General features: G+C 43.7%; 1 protein-coding gene across 1 annotated transcript in view; it reads right to left on the minus strand.

The window, feature by feature from the left end:
• ZNF804A (zinc finger protein 804A) overlaps positions 1-9,597 on the minus strand; it is a 27,326-nt gene extending 17,729 nt beyond the window's left edge. The window contains exons 1-2 of the mRNA XM_014539619.1: positions 9,592-9,597; positions 6,584-6,727 (exon numbers count right to left, since the gene is read on the minus strand). Coding sequence (XP_014395105.1) covers positions 6,584-6,727; positions 9,592-9,597 — 150 coding nt within the window. The remainder of the gene's footprint in view (positions 1-6,583; positions 6,728-9,591) is intronic.
• Between the last annotated feature and the right edge of the window lie 7,878 nt (positions 9,598-17,475).

Raw genomic sequence — 17,475 nt, forward strand, 5'->3', positions numbered from 1 at the left:
AGATTGTGAGAGAGTGCAGGCCAGGCCAAAGGACCCCACCAGTGCATGACTAGGGCCACGGGAAAGCTCCAGGGCATGTCTGGCCCGTCTCGTCCAGTCCCGATCAGCCAAACCCCAACAGCAAGCTAACCTACTGGTCAGAGCATCTGCTCCCTGGTGGTCAATGTGCGTCATAGCAACTGGTCAAATGGTCGAATGGTCGGACACTTAGGTTATTAGGCTTTTATTATATAGACCAGTGGTTCTCAACCTGTGGGTCGCGACCCCTTTGGGGGTCAAAAGACCCTTTCACAGGGGTCACCTAAGACCACCGGAAAACACATATGTAATTACATATTGTTTTTATGATTAATCACTATGCTTTAATTATGTTCAATTTGTAACAATGAAATTGGGGGTCACCACAACATGAGGAACTGTATTAAAGGGTCGTGGCATTGGGAAGGTTGAGAACCACTGATATAGAATATCATATCCAATGTTGGGTAGCATCACTGTTAATATATTTAATTGATAGTCAATAAGTGATGTATCTCCCGACGAGTGTGATTCAATGGTTGTGCATCAACCTATGAACCAGGAGGTCACGGTTCCATTCCCAGTCAGGTCACAGGCCCGGGTTGTACGCTCAGTCCTCTGTGGAGGGTGTGCAGGAGGTAGCTGATCAATGATTGTCTCTCATCACTGATGTTTCTATCTCTCAGTCCCTCTCCCTTCCTCTCTGAAATCAACCAATAAAAATATATGAACAAAGTAAGTGATGTATAATGAATACTTTGCCTATAATTCATGTGTTTAACAAGATGGAATATTTTATATACATATTAGCCATCTGTAATTATTTAGAACTGATGTTGTTCGATAGAATTTGTTAAGCAATATTATATTCATTACTTTTATTGAAAAAGAAACATGAGCAGCCAAGGCTAGCATTGTTTCCTTATTCAGAGAAGACAAAACTGAAGCTAAGGACATTATAGAGGCGTGTCCTGAGCCACACGCGAGTGGTAGAACAGGCTGGGCCCTTAGTCACGGTCTCAGCAACACGGACCTTCACTCACCAGGGGCGACCCGCTCAGTGCCATCTGCCGGCAGCAGAGACAACCCAGCCGCACCCGGCACCATTAGTGAGGGCGTCAGCCAGTCGCCCGGAGGCAGGTGATGGCATTGTGCAGCTTCCTTCCTGAAAAGGGCAGCATTTGGGTCTTCCAGGAACGGACATCAACTTTGGATACAGACTTGTCTTCCCTCCATGCGATGCTTCTGTCAAAACCGCAACCCAGAAGCGTACGGATGGATGGAATGCCTTACCCATCGCCAGGGGGTTCCACGCGCACTGCTCTGATCGAAGGGCGGGCGGTCTGGCTGTGACGGTGTGAACACTGCCAATTGCCTTCCCTGAACACACCCTTCTATTTCACTAACAGAATTCAAGCATTAGGGGAGAGAAAGCTACTCAACTAAAACAATAAAGATCGCAGCCTCCTGTGTAAGTAAGAGCGGCTCTGTGACCGTTTTCACTAACTGAATGATAAGCAAATATTGCTGAGGCGGATATCCCTGAGGAGGGAGAGGAAAAAAGTCAAGTCTCAGAAGAGAAATTCCCTTTCTGTTTCTTTAACCAGGTTTGCTTCCTACCGACGTGCCATTGTGAGTCCTAGGTGGGCAGCAGCCAGCTTTCCTCTGCGAGGCTGCTGTCTGAGAGCGAAGGCCTGGATGTTAAGGTTGACAGAAGAAGACAAACAAACTCCCTGCAGCATCACTGGAGACCCGGGCAGAAATTCGTGCACAGGTAGGGTCCCTAGGCCTGGCCAGCGATCAGGGCCGATCAGGGCCTTCCGGCTGCCGGCCGGGGCCTTTCTTCGTTCCGTACCGCCCCCTGGTGGTCAGCACACGTCATAGCGAGCGATTGAACTCCCGAGGGGACAATTTGCATATTAGCCTTTTATATATAGAGATTGGGCTCCTGCATTAAGCGCCTCGTGCACTGTAAGTGCCCATGAATGCTTTTCGACTCAGTTGGCACAGGAGGGCGGTGATGAACTTTCCTATGCAATAGAAGACTTTACAAAATTGTGAACAGAAATCTCAATACGATCTCTGGCATTTCAGGGAAAGCGATGGAAGCTTGAGTATAAGACCATTGACACTTGCTTCATCCTAGGACTGACTACCTATGTCACTTGGGAGAGAAAAATAAAACATAAGCCAGCTATACTTGAGTTTTCCCTGACTGGCACTGACTATAATCTTAACTTATATACCCACTTAGGAGATGTGAGACTGGATGATTCACTTCATAGTCTTAGACCATTTTCTCCTCCTCTGAAGTCTCTGATGTTATCTAAGTTCCTACTAATTTCACATTTTTAGATCAATGTTTCTATTGCCATCTTTTAGGATGGATTTAGTCGGTATTGAATAAAATATGTTTAGAGCAATAAGAATGGCCTTGTTAAGTGTTTTTCCTTCTTCAAGTAAATTCATTATTCTTTTGAATGGTTCCAATAGCTCCATTTCTAGTTATATGCTTCTTAGTAAGTTAATATATTACCCACTATTACTGTTTCCACAGGCTTGAAATTTCCCTTGAATTCCCAAGAGCTGCTTCTATCAAGAACTATTTTCCATGGCTTTTGAAAAAAATCTAAGTATGCTTTCTATCTTGCAGAGAAGTAATATCCTCAAAGAATTACAACTCAATCACCAACTCTATTTCCTGAATCAATTTAGCCTTCTTGGAAGACAGCATCAGTGAGTGCTTTAGAATGTCAGCAAATGTATTCCTTCAGAGGAGGTTAAGGTATGCGAGTGAATGGATCACACTTCACTGTGTAATTTCCTTCCAGCCATTATTTAATCAATGCTATTATGCTGAGTGAACTTGTGGAGGACTCTTCTTACATTTCTTTTCCCATTACCATCACGAGTGCGCAGCATTTGGACTTCTCTCCTGGCAGCTTTAAAGGAATCTAATCTCTTAATGCATATCAGATCTGAACATTATCTCTCCCCCAGGCCGCTCCTCCTTTAAATTCCATTAACTCAAGTTTCTCTTTGTGGACAGAAATCTCATGCTAGTTCGAATAGGAAAGTCTCTGCAACCTGTTATGTCTAGAACGGACTGACGCTTCGGCCACTCGGTTCGTTTTCATAAGTGCTGAGTCAGAAGCACCCGTGCGCTGTAAGTGCCATGAATGCTCGTCGGATTGAATCGGCACAGGAGGGCGATGATGAACTTTCTCACACGATAGAAGACTTTACACATTTGCTCACAGAAATTTCAATACGACCTCTGGGCGTACAGGGGAAGCCATGGAAGCGCCAGTGTAAGAGTATCGACACTTGTATTTTTAAAAAACGCAGAAACAACCTGAGTGGCCAGAAACTGAAGAACAGTTAAGAATTACGATTCAGTTTTGTAAGGAGATACTAATGTGGCTGCTACCAATAATGCTAACAGTTGTAAAATATTAGAAATATTGTTGCATTATGATAGTAATTTAAAAAATAGCATGCTAATAATTTTACAACATCAACAACTGTACCACCATCTATAGCAATAAATGCACCAAATATATCCATAGATGCATTGTCAAATGTCTCTGTATCTATAGAAAAAAATGCCAGAAAATACACAAAATGTCAGTGGTATTTCTTTTTGTCAGGTAAATCAGAAGAATTGCACTTTTATTTTCCACTCTCTGGTATTTTTCCATTTTTCCTTACAGGTATGTTTCTTTAAGAATTATTCTGGCATAAGAAGAGATGTACTTCTGTGGTGAATGCACACGTCATCAGATGGCAGTTAGCAACCTCATGACCCTCGGTGTCTCCACTCTCCTCCCCTGGCCTCAGTCTGACTGTGGACATACACGTCTGCTGCGGCCACACCACACTCTGAGGTTACTGTTCTTTTTATTACAAATATATTTTTATTGATCTCAGAGAGGAAGGAGGAAGGGAGAGGGAGAGAGAGATAGAACCATCAGTGATGAGAGAGTCACTGACTGGCTGCCTCCTGCACACCCCACATTGGGGATGGAGCCCACAACCCGGGTATGTGCCCTGACCGGGAATCGAACTGTGCCCTCCAGGTTCATAGGCCGACACTCAACCACTGAGCCACGTCGGCCAGGCAATTCTGTCTAATATTTTTATATGAGAGAAGCACTTAGAACATACGGAACTGAAAATTAAATACAAATTGATTCTTTACGGGTGAGCATACAGGCCCTAACTATGCATGACACCTGCTGACACAGAATTTGTGAATCTGAGATCCAGAAAGACCAGTAAAAGTCACCTGCCCAAACCCTCATTCGTGATGCAGACCTGGAGCCCTGGGAAGGCGGGGATGAAAGATACAGAGAGCGGAGAGCTGAGTGGACTGGCGTTTCCAGGGCAGCCTGGGGCTGGGGGGGGGGGGGAGGGGGGAAGGGAGTGAGAAGTGTGACTTGCAAGTACCAAGTAGCCCCAGGATGTGAGGTGCAGCACAGGGCGCACAGCCACTCATATTGTGGTCACTACAGACCGGCTGGCTGGGCACCGGGACTATCGAGGGGACACTATGTAACGTAGATGCCTGTTTAGTCACTGAGCTGTGCATCTAAAACCAACAGAAATAATATCGAAAGAAACACACACACACAGCTTCTGCCGTAGCAGATGTTCATGATGGAGCAGCCCCAGGTCCCCAAACGCACTCAAATACACATATAAATGCAGGTTAATACAGCTTCAAAATGGACGTGTTAAGTGTGCAATTGCAAGTGTTTCCAATACTTACAGCATCGTCTCATATTAAATCAATGAACTGCGCCTCTGCTCCCCACCCGAGTTCACGGTGATTTAGATGGTGTGTCTCCCTCTAGGGTCCAAAGCCCCTGGGCGTTATCAAAAGTGACCTTCTGGCCCGGCCTGTGTTGCTAAGTGGTGAGCGTTGACCTATGAACCAGGAGGTCACGGTTCTATTCTGGTCAAGGCACCTGCCTGGACTGTGGGCTCCATCCCCAGTGTGGGGCGTGCAGGAGGCAGCTAATCAATGATTCTCTCTCATCATTGATGTTTCTCTCTCTCCCTCCCTCTCTGAAAGCAATAAAAACATAGAAATTTTATTTAATTTAAAGTGAGCCTCGACTTCAGAATAGCAGCCTAGAGCCTGCCTGATGGCCCAGCTTACCTCTGGACAGTCTATCGTACCCTAACGTCACTAATGTCATTGAACGGAACGGGAAAGGTCCTATGATGGTCTCAGCGAGTGTGATCTTGTAGCACCTACGGCTGAATGAAGCGGAGGGTAAGCATTAGCTGGTAAGATATTCTCCAAACAGGCACACAAAGGCACACACATTTCCAAGTACCCAGTTTACACGATGAAACGTGTGTAATAACATATCTTACGTTTTCAGGTAGAGGAACAATTTTCTCAGATGTATCAACCTCATTGGAAACAACATTCCAGAATCATTTCATAAAGCAAACGCCAGGAAATGCAGAATGAAATCAATACTATTTCCTGTTGGATTATAATGTTCAAATCAAGCAGTAATGTGTGCATAGGCATGCCTTTTTAAGGAAGACAATGGATGTTATTTCCACCAAACCCTCCCCCTCAACGGGTGTGCCATGGAGCTACTACCGGGAAGAAGCAAGGCCAGGCCGGCCTTTCTGTGCTCCGCCAGCCACGCCTGTGAAGGGAGCTAACTCTGACCCTACCCGGCCTGCCTGAGCACAGCTGTTGGTATGAGAGAATGAAAGGAATCACGGAAAATATACATACAACGGGTTCGTAAGCACTTAGGTGGTCATTTCCCCCCACTCTTCTTACTTATGCTAAACAACGCTAAACTGACAGCAATGGGTGATACTGGTGCGTGAGGGCTATAAGGGAACATGTCTTTAACGGATGATAATTGAGACCGCGAGGCGCTAGCACACCAGTGCGCTGGCCAGCACAGGGGCACCGATAAGCATAAAGCGGACGGGAAAAGGCAATCTGTATCAGTAACTTCACTGCTGACTCCATCACTCCTTTGAACTCATGCTTGCAGAGTATTGGAAAAAATCCACCTTGCATTTACAATAGATAGGGAAATAAAACAACATTAAAATAAACTAAATTAGGCACACATTCAGTACTTATTTCACCAATCACCCTGGTTATTTTTAGCATCTCATTCCGCCTCCCCCTGCCCCCAATTTATAGTAAATGCTTTATATAAAGAACTAGAAGTAAATTCATTTATATTTGATAAATATCATTACCTGATTAAAACATTTAAACATTTAGACATTTGAATATATTTAACAGATCCCAACCTGCAGAATATAATTTTTGAAAATACTGCCAATCACTAAAAGGCAAGTGAATGGTATCTGAATTAATTGTTTATTTCAGACTTTACATTTGGTGCTTTTTTTTAAAAGTCTTTTACTATGTCATTAACTTATCATCCCCGACTATCTCTAAAAATTGTTTAACAAAGAAAAATAAATAAAAAATGTCTTATGCACAGAGTCTACACAATTCACATCGTTAGAGAAAAGTGCAGCCACAGCATGTTTCCGGGCCCGTTCTTACCTGCTTGTGCGCGTGGTCGTAGGAATTAATGTGATTGTCGAACTCCTGGTGCTTGTGGTACTGCTTGTCGCAGAGCTCGCAGTAGAAGTTGGCCTTCAGGTCCCCCAGCGCTTTGGCGATGGTGTTCTCCTTCTCCGCATAATCCTGGAACACAGTTTCAAAGGAGGAACAGTCAGCTCTCCCCTGCGTTTATTTCGTTCTGATGGTTGTCATCTAGTTGAGAAGAGTAAGAAACTTTACGTCACGGGCAACCAGAACAATAAAGCCAACACCAACCAACCAAATGAGAAGGAATTTTGAGTTAAAGAAAATGAAAGGTTAACAGAGCAGCCAAAATAAGTGATGGGAAGAACAGAAGAAACACTGAGAAGAAAAAGAAACCACGGAAAGAAATGGAAGCCCTTGCTCGAACAAGTTGCTACGCTACGATAGCAGAGAAACAAATGACAATCATACAGCTATGTTGATTCAACAGTTAACAGGGAACATCTAACTAAATCCGAACAACTCTAAAATGTGTCTTTTTTTTTTATCAAGTCCATATGGATGACATCAACATTCAAGTTTTTGTATTCGTGTTTGCTTGTTTGTCTCCTTAAATATCTATAGAGTAACATATCCATCACAACTAGATTTCATTGGACTAATGTGTTCATCTCGACTCAGGTCAACTTAGGTTGAACATTCAAATAGACTCTAGTCTTCAAGAAGTCAGATTCCTGTCTGCCAGCTCTTTACCTAAACTGAAGATGATTGAACTGTCTAAGCAGACTGCGTTCATCATAAATAAAGATGGCTCTATCACCAAACCCCGGGAACGATGAAAAATGCAGCCAGTTCTCATCTGCGTTCATTTACAAGCCAAAGATAGCACAATGTTTGACTGTGGCTTTTAGGGTTTCTTAAATCTAAATGTACTTGCTGTTTCATGCCTCCTTAAACGCTGACATTGCCAGACACGAATAAATTTTACGTGTGGAAACCCTGTCCAAGTCTTTCACTGAAGTGCCGCTATGAAGACCTAAACGTCAATCCCTACCACAGACTACATTAAACTTCTGATTTACAGGTCCTCTCCTACTCAATTCCTTTAAAATCCAAAATATCATATCCCCCGGCCTGACATGCTGCTCTTGAACACTCAAGGGAACTGGAATGCGGAGATTAAATGGCATAGTCCTCTTTGTGCCCATGACAATTGTCCTTTTTACCAAATGTAAAGGCTGGGAAAGACACATAGTTTAAATGTTTAAATTACTTCTATAAGCCCAGCTGGCATGGCTCAGTGGTTGAACGTCGACCTATGAACCAGGAGGTTAGGGTTTGATTCCCGGTCAGGACACATGCCCGGGCTGGGAGCCCTATCCCCAGTAGGGGGCGTGCAGGAGGCAGCCTATCGATGATTCTCTCTCATCATTGATGTTTCTATCTCTCTCTCCCTCTTCCTTCCTCCCTGAAATCAATACATATATATTAAAATAGGTAAATTACTTCTACAAAATTTAAAAGTGGCATACTAACTATAATCCAATTAATAACAAATTCTTCCCTTACATTATTGTACTAAGTATTTGTGTCCACATCCTATATTATAATTTCACATGATCTGTTTGTATACCTGGTAGTAGACCTTTTAGTACCAGATAAATACATCTCCCATAATCTATAAACACATTGCCCACTTTCTCACTTTAAAAACAATAATTATTGCTATATCTTATTAGTTTTATCAACTGCATAGTAAGAGGTGATAAAATGCAAAATCACTCAAATTGTTACATAATTACATCAATTTCAAGAATTAATTTACCATTTCTTGGCAGCTTTGTGGTGACTCTATTTTTTTGATGACTTCCCCAATATGTTAAAAATGTTAGCTTAAAAATATGAAAATTACTCATATACATGTAAACTGCTTACTGAATTTTATAAAATCTTTAAAGTATTATTTTGTGAATTAGTCAATTTAAATGAAACAAAAATTAGTACCATGACTTCATGGCTAAAATGTGCAAAGCAGAGATAAAATTCCAGTCAATGTAAGTAATAATGGCAACGTATTTTGGTTCAAAGCTGAATTACTTCTCCAAACAACATTCTTGAAGAGCAATTTCTTTATTTCTTTGCAAACTCGTTGATTTTCCCCATTAATTATACTTTAAGTTAAGCTATTTCCTCTCTTTAAATATTTGGTGATTGCTTTTCAGAGTGTAAGTTTATTTTTCCTCCTAATGTTGATATCCCTCCAGAGAAGCAATAATTGTTTTCTTACTTCTGTTTTTCACAAAAGCATGTAATCTTTGAATAAAGCAAACCTATGTTCTTGGGCAAAGTGCATTCTTCAAAAATATTTGCCTCCCTGAAGCTTGTCATCCCTGTTCAACAAAGACGCCTGCTCCCCATCAGCGACTTGGACTGAAAGGGTCCATGAGGAGGCTCAGGAGGGCTGGCCTCTGAGAGGCCAAGAGGTGTTTTGAATTGGATGAGAAATACGTATAATTCATATTACTGCGTTCTGGGACGGGTGCACCTAAGAAGTTTTGCACATTTACTAAAAGATACACTACTCAACAGGATGGTCGTGTGGACAAGGGGTGATAAGTTGAGCACCTAAGAATGTAATCTATATATATATAAAAGGCTAATATGCAAAGTGTCCCCTCAGGAGTTCAACCGGGAGACCGGGAGTTCGATCGCTCGCTATGATGTGTGCTGACCACCAGGGGGCTGTGCAGAACGAAGGAAGGTCCCAGCCAGCAGCCAGAGGCCCTGATCAGCCCTGATCGCCAGCCAGGCCTAGGGACCCTACCCATGCATGAATTTCGTGCACCGGGCCTCTAGTTTATATGTATAAAAGGAAAAGATGGATTCCTAATTAACTTTAGAGGAGTTCTACTACTTCCTAAAGTCATACATTTCTGTCTTCCTTTTTTTATTTCCTGGCTACAAAATGGAACTGTCTTGCTGAGAAGAAAATAAAGTAAAATAATAGTCCTTAAAACTTTTACCTTCATGCGTTTTTAGAAAATACTTTCTCAAAAAAGCAAGCCTGACACTGTAGGTGTCACATCGCAGGGGTTCCCGGGCACCTGCAAAGATGAAAACGCGGCCCCAGCTTCCACATAAGAGCAACACTGTACAGAGACCTGCTCCCTCCCGCTGGGGCCAGCAGGCGCTGCCCGGGGCTAATTCTGCTTTGTCTTCAACTCCAATGGGCGTGCTGGGCTGTGCATCTGACGCATGGTTAGCCCAGCAGGGAAGCCCATTGGGAAATAATCATAGGTTCCAAGTACCCAAAAGAAAAGGGTATTTTGCAAAGAGAAACATTTTAACTTGAAAAATGTCAGACCAGAATTGGGGTGGAGAAGACACCACGAGGAAGGGGGGAGCATTCACATGTGCTGTGGTCACCCATGAGCACTGCCCTCAGCTACGTCAGCCCTGACAACACCGTCCTCGCTGAACATGAGTGGCCTCCTTGTGACGGGGGCAGGAATACAATGTTGGGGACCAGCCAGGAGGTAAGAAATGTGCATCCTGCTCTGTCAGCCGTGACTGCTTCGTTCTGATTAAAGGAGGCACATGCTAACCTGGCTGGGAGGTGCCCGTGGGAGGGACCTGGGCGCTCACCTGGAAATGCGGCCCATCCTCCCTGTATGGGAGCTGCCTCTGATCATGGGAAGATAAACAACTTGTTGCAGGAACCAGAGCTGCCAGCCCTTTGAAGGCCCCCAGCCTTCGCATACCCACAGGCCTTTGCAAATCTCCAGCTCCCATTACCTGTGAACTGCCCACTTGGCCTTCCCTTTGCCTACTTCCCCTGTAATCTTTGTCCTTCTACCCGACATAAGCAGCTGGCTTATAGTGGGGGGCAGAGCAGATTTTTATGGATGATCTGCTCTCCCACGCTGCCCGCAGGATTGGAATAAACGCTCGTAATGATTCAATCCTGTCTCTGCTTGATTGACAGGCAGCCCAGACCCACTGATTGTCCCTTTACACTTTTACATACGATGGAAGCAAGACTGGAAGGGCTAAGGTAACGGCTCTGAGGACTTAGGCCCTGTATAGTGAGTCTGACTTTGGGGGGCTCGGTCTGAGCTACCCCGTAACCCCGACAGCGTTTCTGCCAGAGGAGCCCATGGTGGCCTAAAAGAACTCACACAGTGAAAACAAACACACATAGATTTTAAAAGCAATTAGAAGTTTTAAAATAACGCATTTTTTTTGTTAAAATATGAACTTAATTAAAATTTAAATACAGGATACTGATAATGCAAAACATCCAAACCTGTCTTTTTTATTTAAATGTATGATTGTTGGCCAGCCTGTATATTTCAGAAAGTTGCCATTTATTTTTTTAAATATTTTTTATTGATAGAAGAGAGGAAGGAAGAAGGAGAGGGAGAGAGATAGAAACATCAATGATGAGAGAACCACTGATTGGCTGCCTCCTGCACGACCCACACTGGGGATTGAGCCTGCAACCCGGGCATGTGCCTGACCGGGAACCGAACCCTGACCTGGTTCATAGGTTGATGCTCAACCACTAGGCCAGGCAGGAAGATGCCACTGTCAATAGTGTTGACAGAGGCTACACAAATGCTACAGTGAAGCCACACTGAGCTGAGGGGCAGAGAGGGCGGGAGGGGCTCCCTCAGTGTGCGCGGCTGCACCGCGAGGTGGACCTGCTTCAAGCAGCGGCCTGTGCCCAGCGCACTCGCCTGGGAGCCTTTACGAGTGAAGAGACGGCGCTCAGACACAGAGAGAGTCACAAGCACATGCGAACTGAGGACTCCGGGCACTATGTTCTCCGCCACGTCTTTGATTTTCCAATTGATCACATTTTAGAACAGGGGTGGGCAAACTTTTTGACTCGAGGGCCACAATGGGTTCTTTAACTGGACCGGAGGGCCGGAACAAAAGCATGGATGGAGTGTTTGTGTGAACTAATATAAATTCAAAGTAAACATCATTACATAAAAGGGTACGGTCTTTTTTTTTTTTAGTTTTATTCATTTCAAACGGGCCGGATCTGGCCCGAGGGCCGTAGTTTGCCCACGGCTGTTTTAGAAACTAAATCTTCCTTAGAAACCTTTCATCCTTCTCTCTGTCTCTCTTGCTCTCAAAAGTCACTGTTAGGATTCTAGCTTTTATTGCATTGGTGTGTGTCCCAAATTATTTTAACCTTTTTATATCAAAATATAGAGTGAGCCTGGCCAGCATGGCTCAGTGGTTGAGCATCAGGGTTTGATTCCCGGTCAGGGCATAAGCCCGGGTTGTGGGCTCCATCCCCAGGGTGGGGTGAGCAGGAGGCAGCCAATCCATGACTCTCTCTCATAATTGATGTTTCTGTCTCTCTCTCCCTCTCCGTTCCTCTCTGAAATCAATAAAAATATATTTATAAAAATATAAAAAAAGCAATGTGGGAACAGGTCCTAGCAAGAGGAGATACCTCGTATGTAGTCACAGAAGCTGGACAACACTGGGTGAGGTCAGGGAGCAAAGACGTGTGACGTTATCGGGGTTTAACGTACTGAGCAGAGCGTGTAAGAAAGAGAGAATGATGGAGAGGCCGTCGAACGCCTGGTCATAAAGTGCATGACCCACGGAGGAGTTTGCTGTTGTTAGATTGTTTATTATAGATGAGAAGAGAGGTTAGGGACAGGGCGGCTTCTCAAAGTACTAGTAAAATTGCTCAAGCTAGAGATATGGAGAGTCTGTATCATACACCTCCATGGAAGAATATTTCAATTCTAACATCAAATGATTGTATGATACATTTATACTAGAATAAGTTATAAAGAATTCGTTTATCAGATCTCACTTTGAGGACTCTTTTCTAAAATTTCCATAGAATTCATGGATCAAGTCTGAAACCTGGGCATATGCCCTGAGCAGGAATTGAACAGGGACCTCCTGGGAACCTAATAGAAAAACAAAATCAAGGTGTAATATAAAAAGGGATGCCTCAGTCACTAACACGTAATCCAACAAGTGTAAAGTGAGACAAAAGCAACACAGCCAAGAACGAAACGGAAAACAGCAGCAACACAGCTTATGCCAGTTCTGGGGGAAATGTGGCACAGTTCTTGGGTGCTGCTTAGCAGTTACATTAAAAACCAATTTTCCAGGAATATCTAGTAGAACTCTATGTCCATATGCTTACAAATCAGGCTAGCCACTGTGGGATAATAACTCAGAGAAATTCTTGCTGAAGTCTAATACAATTTGTAATAAAATTTTTGAGTGTGTGTGTGTGTGTGTGTGTAGTAGTAGTAGCAGCATGATTTAGGAGGTGATCTAAGTATCTGCATTCTTGGGGGAGGGGTAAGTAGAATATGGATGATATTGGTGATGTGCAGCTAGACATGCAGGAACATTGAAAAGGTATAAAACAATGAATGTGGTACCATATATTTACATATATTTAAAGCACTGAAAACTACATGTTATACAGCGCAGGTGTACATTTAAGAACATTTATCATAAGAGGTAGAATACATGTCTTTTTGGAGTGAGGAGCAAAGATTTAAAAAATAGGCTAAATCAAGAGTGAGGCCTTAATGAACGGATGGTCACAATGAGCTATGAACCGGAAGTCAGAAGAACTCATCTACTGACATCTAAGTCTCAGAATTAAAAAAAGGAAAATGAGCAGATCCAATATTTATGCCAGAGCAGTTTTAAAGATGAAACAACCCACATTTCTGTGTGTAGGCACTGATATTATAATTCGTAATCACACTGCAAACAAAAAAAGGGTATTTGTTTCACTGACAGAAATATGCATTGACAATAAGCATTTAAGTAACACGGCATAATAATAACTTCTGGGAAGAACTGGCATTTCTCTACACGACGTTCTAATGATAGTTTTCCTAGTGATCTTCGGTCCTGGACAGACTTAACTAGGGCTGCATCCTAACGGAGCCACACAGCTGTGCTTTGTTAAACGCACGGCAAAGTCCTGCTGTGCCAGTAATTGCCCAACAGGAGATCCCTGATACCCAAGGCCACTCGCTGGCCAAGGGACCACACTGTGACCGACTCTCCATAACGCTCATGGACTAGGGATGGACGCGTGATGATAATGTGGACCAAGGAGAGGGGTAAACGGCACAGCTAACTGGCAAAGCTCTGTACACTCTGATGTGTTTATAAGTCATCGAAATGAGAGAAGCGCATCAAGGCCTTCAGAGGATAACGAATCCTTGAATGACTGTGTCCTGGAAACTGCTTATTTTCCTACACGTGTTGCGACTGAAGAACTGAGGTTTCTCTTTCGTCAAGAGGAGCTGTCTGTGAAAAGTTCGGAAAGGCCCGGCCGGTGTGGCTCAGTGGTTGAGCATTGACCTATGAACCAGGAGGTCACAGTTCCATTCTCGGTCAGGGCGCATGCCCGGGTTGCCGACCAATGATTCTCTCTCATCACTGATGTGTCTGTCTCTCTCTCCCTCGCTCTTCCTCTCTGAAATAAATAGAAATATGTTTTTAAAAATTGTAGAAAGAAGGATGGACTTCTGCAACAGCAAATCTGGGCTCCAGGTACGTGAACTGAGACTGTGGAAAGGAAACTGTTTCCAGGGTTCTGTTCTTCCCACCCCCCCAGGTCTGCCCGCTGCCGTGGTGGTCCTGCTGCTTCCTGTTTAATGGAGCCAACTTCACACACCAGGAGATTCCTGTCTTCAGATCTGAGCGCGATTAAGCCACCTGGAGGCTGTTGAAGTCAGCGTGTTTCCATCCGAGTTTGCATTCAGATCACCTGCCCAGAGCAGAGTCTGAGGCAGTAGGTCCAGCCGGGGCCCGAGATACCGAATTTCTCAAGGAACAGGAACGCCACCGAAATGCTATTTTAGTGAGATATTTACATCCCTCCAACATCCAAAGTTTCAAAGATTTTTAATTTTTAAAAGGGCTTTAAAATAAGATAAAAATGCCAATTCTCCTCAGGTTAAAAATTCTGACAGCATAGCCAATAATCAGCTCTGCTCAGAGAAAGAGGAATTAAATAATCAGGTGATCTTTATCCTAAAAAAAATCTTAAAGCGTAGCACAGTAAAAAGAAATGGAAAAAAAAATCATTTAACATCAAAGTCTAAACATCCACAACCAGGAGTTACTGTCACTAACACTGACCTTTAAACTGAATACAAGTGTGAGGATAAGGTGCATCCGCGATGGGCAGGTGTGTAACAGGCGCGGTACCTTCAGAGGGAAACCTGGCTCGTCTCCTCTCAACGTTTAACACAAAACCTCCTCTGCCGTCCTTTCCACCTGAGAGCAGCTTTCAAAAATGTCTGAAATACACGTTTCCCCTCTCAGTGTTTCCTGGAGACCATAAAACTCCCCTGTTGCAGAGCAGAATGACTATATTTTAGCCTCTTTACCCTTAACTTACGCCCATGAATGGAGGCTACAGTGAAGGAGAATTTATATTTCATCGTTCAGGTAAGTTTTCAGTCGTATCTGGTAAAACGCACAGCCATCCGTCCATGCAGGCTGCGTTCCCTCACCTTGGAAATGCTTTCCTCCGACGGAAACCGTTCGGTGCGTCAGAACCAATTTAGTCCTTTCACAGCGGAGGGAAGGTGCTCGCCAGGAGATACTGCCGTTACAGTCTGGGCGACTAGCTATTGCAAGGCGCTCTCCATTGTGGACTAACACTTTTGTGTTTGTTTTTTTCTTCTTCTCTTTATAAATATATTTTTATTGATTTCATAGAGAGAGAGAAAAGGAGGAAGAGAGAGATAGAAACATCACTGATGAGAGAGAATCATGGATCGGCTGCCTCCTGCCCGCCTCCTACTGGGATGGATGGAGCTTGCAACCCGGGCATGTGGCCTGACCAGGAATGGAACCATGACCTCCTGGTTCCTAGGTAGATGCTCAACCACTGAGCCCCGCCGGTTGGGCCTAGCAGTTTTCTTTTTAAACCCAGCTCACCACTGGGAGCTGCTGGGTGACTCAGTGATGAGCCGAAACTGGAGTGGCTCTGAGCATCTACAACAGCATTGCTGCTTAAACCACCTCCGACAGAAAGAAGCCGGTCTCCAATGACAACGCATTCAGGTAGCATCAACGTAGTCCCTTCTATAGTCAATCACAGTAACGATTATAAATTGGAACCAACACTATGTCACCAAAGTCCTTAAGCTTCACCCCTGAAGAAAATCTGTTACCAAACCTGGGACTATAGTTTTGTAAGCAGATCACATATTTCTCTAGATCAGTGGTTCTCAACCTTGGCTGCACATTAGAATCACCTGGGAATCTTTTTAAAATCCTGATTTCTGGGCCTCATCCTCCGGAAATTCTGTTTCTTTGTTACTAATGTTGTGGCCCCACCCCATAACAAAGAAACAGAATTTCCGGAGGATGAGGCCCAGAAATCAGGATTTCAAAAAGATTCCCAGGTGATTCTAATGTGCAGCCAAGGTTGAGAACCACTGCTCTAGATAAATACTGGTTCATAATAATTTTTGTTGTTGTCGTTAATCCTCACCTGGGAATATTTTTTCCATTGATTTTTAGAGAAAATGGAAGGGAGGAGGGAGGAGAGGAGACAGAGAGAGAGGTCAAATGTGAGAGAGACACATCAACTGGTCGCCTCCTGACCTGCCTACCAGGGCTGGGGATGGAACCTGCAACCAAGGTTCATGCCCTTGATCAGGAATGGAACCCGAGACCCTTCACTGCACAGGCCAATGCGCCAACCACTGGGCAACTCCAGCCAGGGCTGGTTTGTAATAATTTAAGACTTGTTTCAAGATGGACTTCTCACAATGAATAAATCAGGTAGATTTCAAAACTGACCTATTATATCTAGGTGCTTGCTAAAGTTTTAGACCTGTGTTTTCCATAGAATTATTAAATATAATTTCCACTAACTAGAATTTATTGCCTTCCTCCAACTAAAGATTTATCCTAAAATCTTTAAAATAGGTTTTCCAATGAAAATCTAAAAACTGCCCAACAGTTTACCCAGGAATCAATGGTAATCCTCACCAGTCCTCCTTCACTTACCTCTTAAATCCGATTTCATGTATTTAAGCTGCTTAATATCTCCCCATTCAACTTCCTCCCCTCCCTCCCTCCCTTCTGTGCCACTTCCCACTTCTCTCCTGGATTAAAGGTCTTCTAACCTCCCCTTTCCTTCCAAACACAGTATCACAATGTTGACTGTGCCTTCTCTTCACTGCAAATCTCAATTATTCACTGCTCTGCTATAGGCTTATAATCATCCAAACCATTTCAGGTGATTTTTTTTCTTTTTAATTAAATGTATTGGGGTGACACTGGTTAATAAAATTATGAAGGTTTGTTTCAAGGGTACAATCCTATGATGCAGCCTCTGTATATTGCACTGTGTGCCCACCACTCAAAGTCACCATTAGTTTATCATAAAGACCTTTTATAGCCCCACCGCTCCTGGTCTCAACCTCCCCTCTAAACACTAACAACTTAGGATCCAAGAACAAGAAAGGACTTGTAGTTACTCCAGCTGATTCAAGTATCCGAGGTGCCCCTCACCGGAGAGGACTGAAGGAGAGATTTTTAAACAAAACAAAAATAAGTAAATAGAAAGCACACACACAGCATGGGAAGGCACCATGGTCAAAGTTGAGTAGGAAAGGACTGTTGCCGGGTAACGCTGTGGGAGGGAAGGGAGCTTGCTGGGTAAGTAAGGCAGGTTGGAGCCCACTTACGTCTGGCGTAAGCAAATCCCTTCAGAAACCAGGAGGAATGGGGGAAGCAGGCCACTTGCTAAGATACAAGTGACTATTCAGTGGGAATTGAATAGCTGAACTTAAGAGATGGAACAGTACATGCTGTGCTTCTACCGTCTTACAGGTGCTTAAAAACCAACAGAACCGCTTCTCAAGTCTCAA

This window comes from Myotis brandtii, unplaced genomic scaffold (assembly GCF_000412655.1).
Source record: "Myotis brandtii unplaced genomic scaffold, ASM41265v1 scaffold221, whole genome shotgun sequence".
NCBI lineage: Eukaryota > Metazoa > Chordata > Mammalia > Chiroptera > Vespertilionidae > Myotis > Myotis brandtii.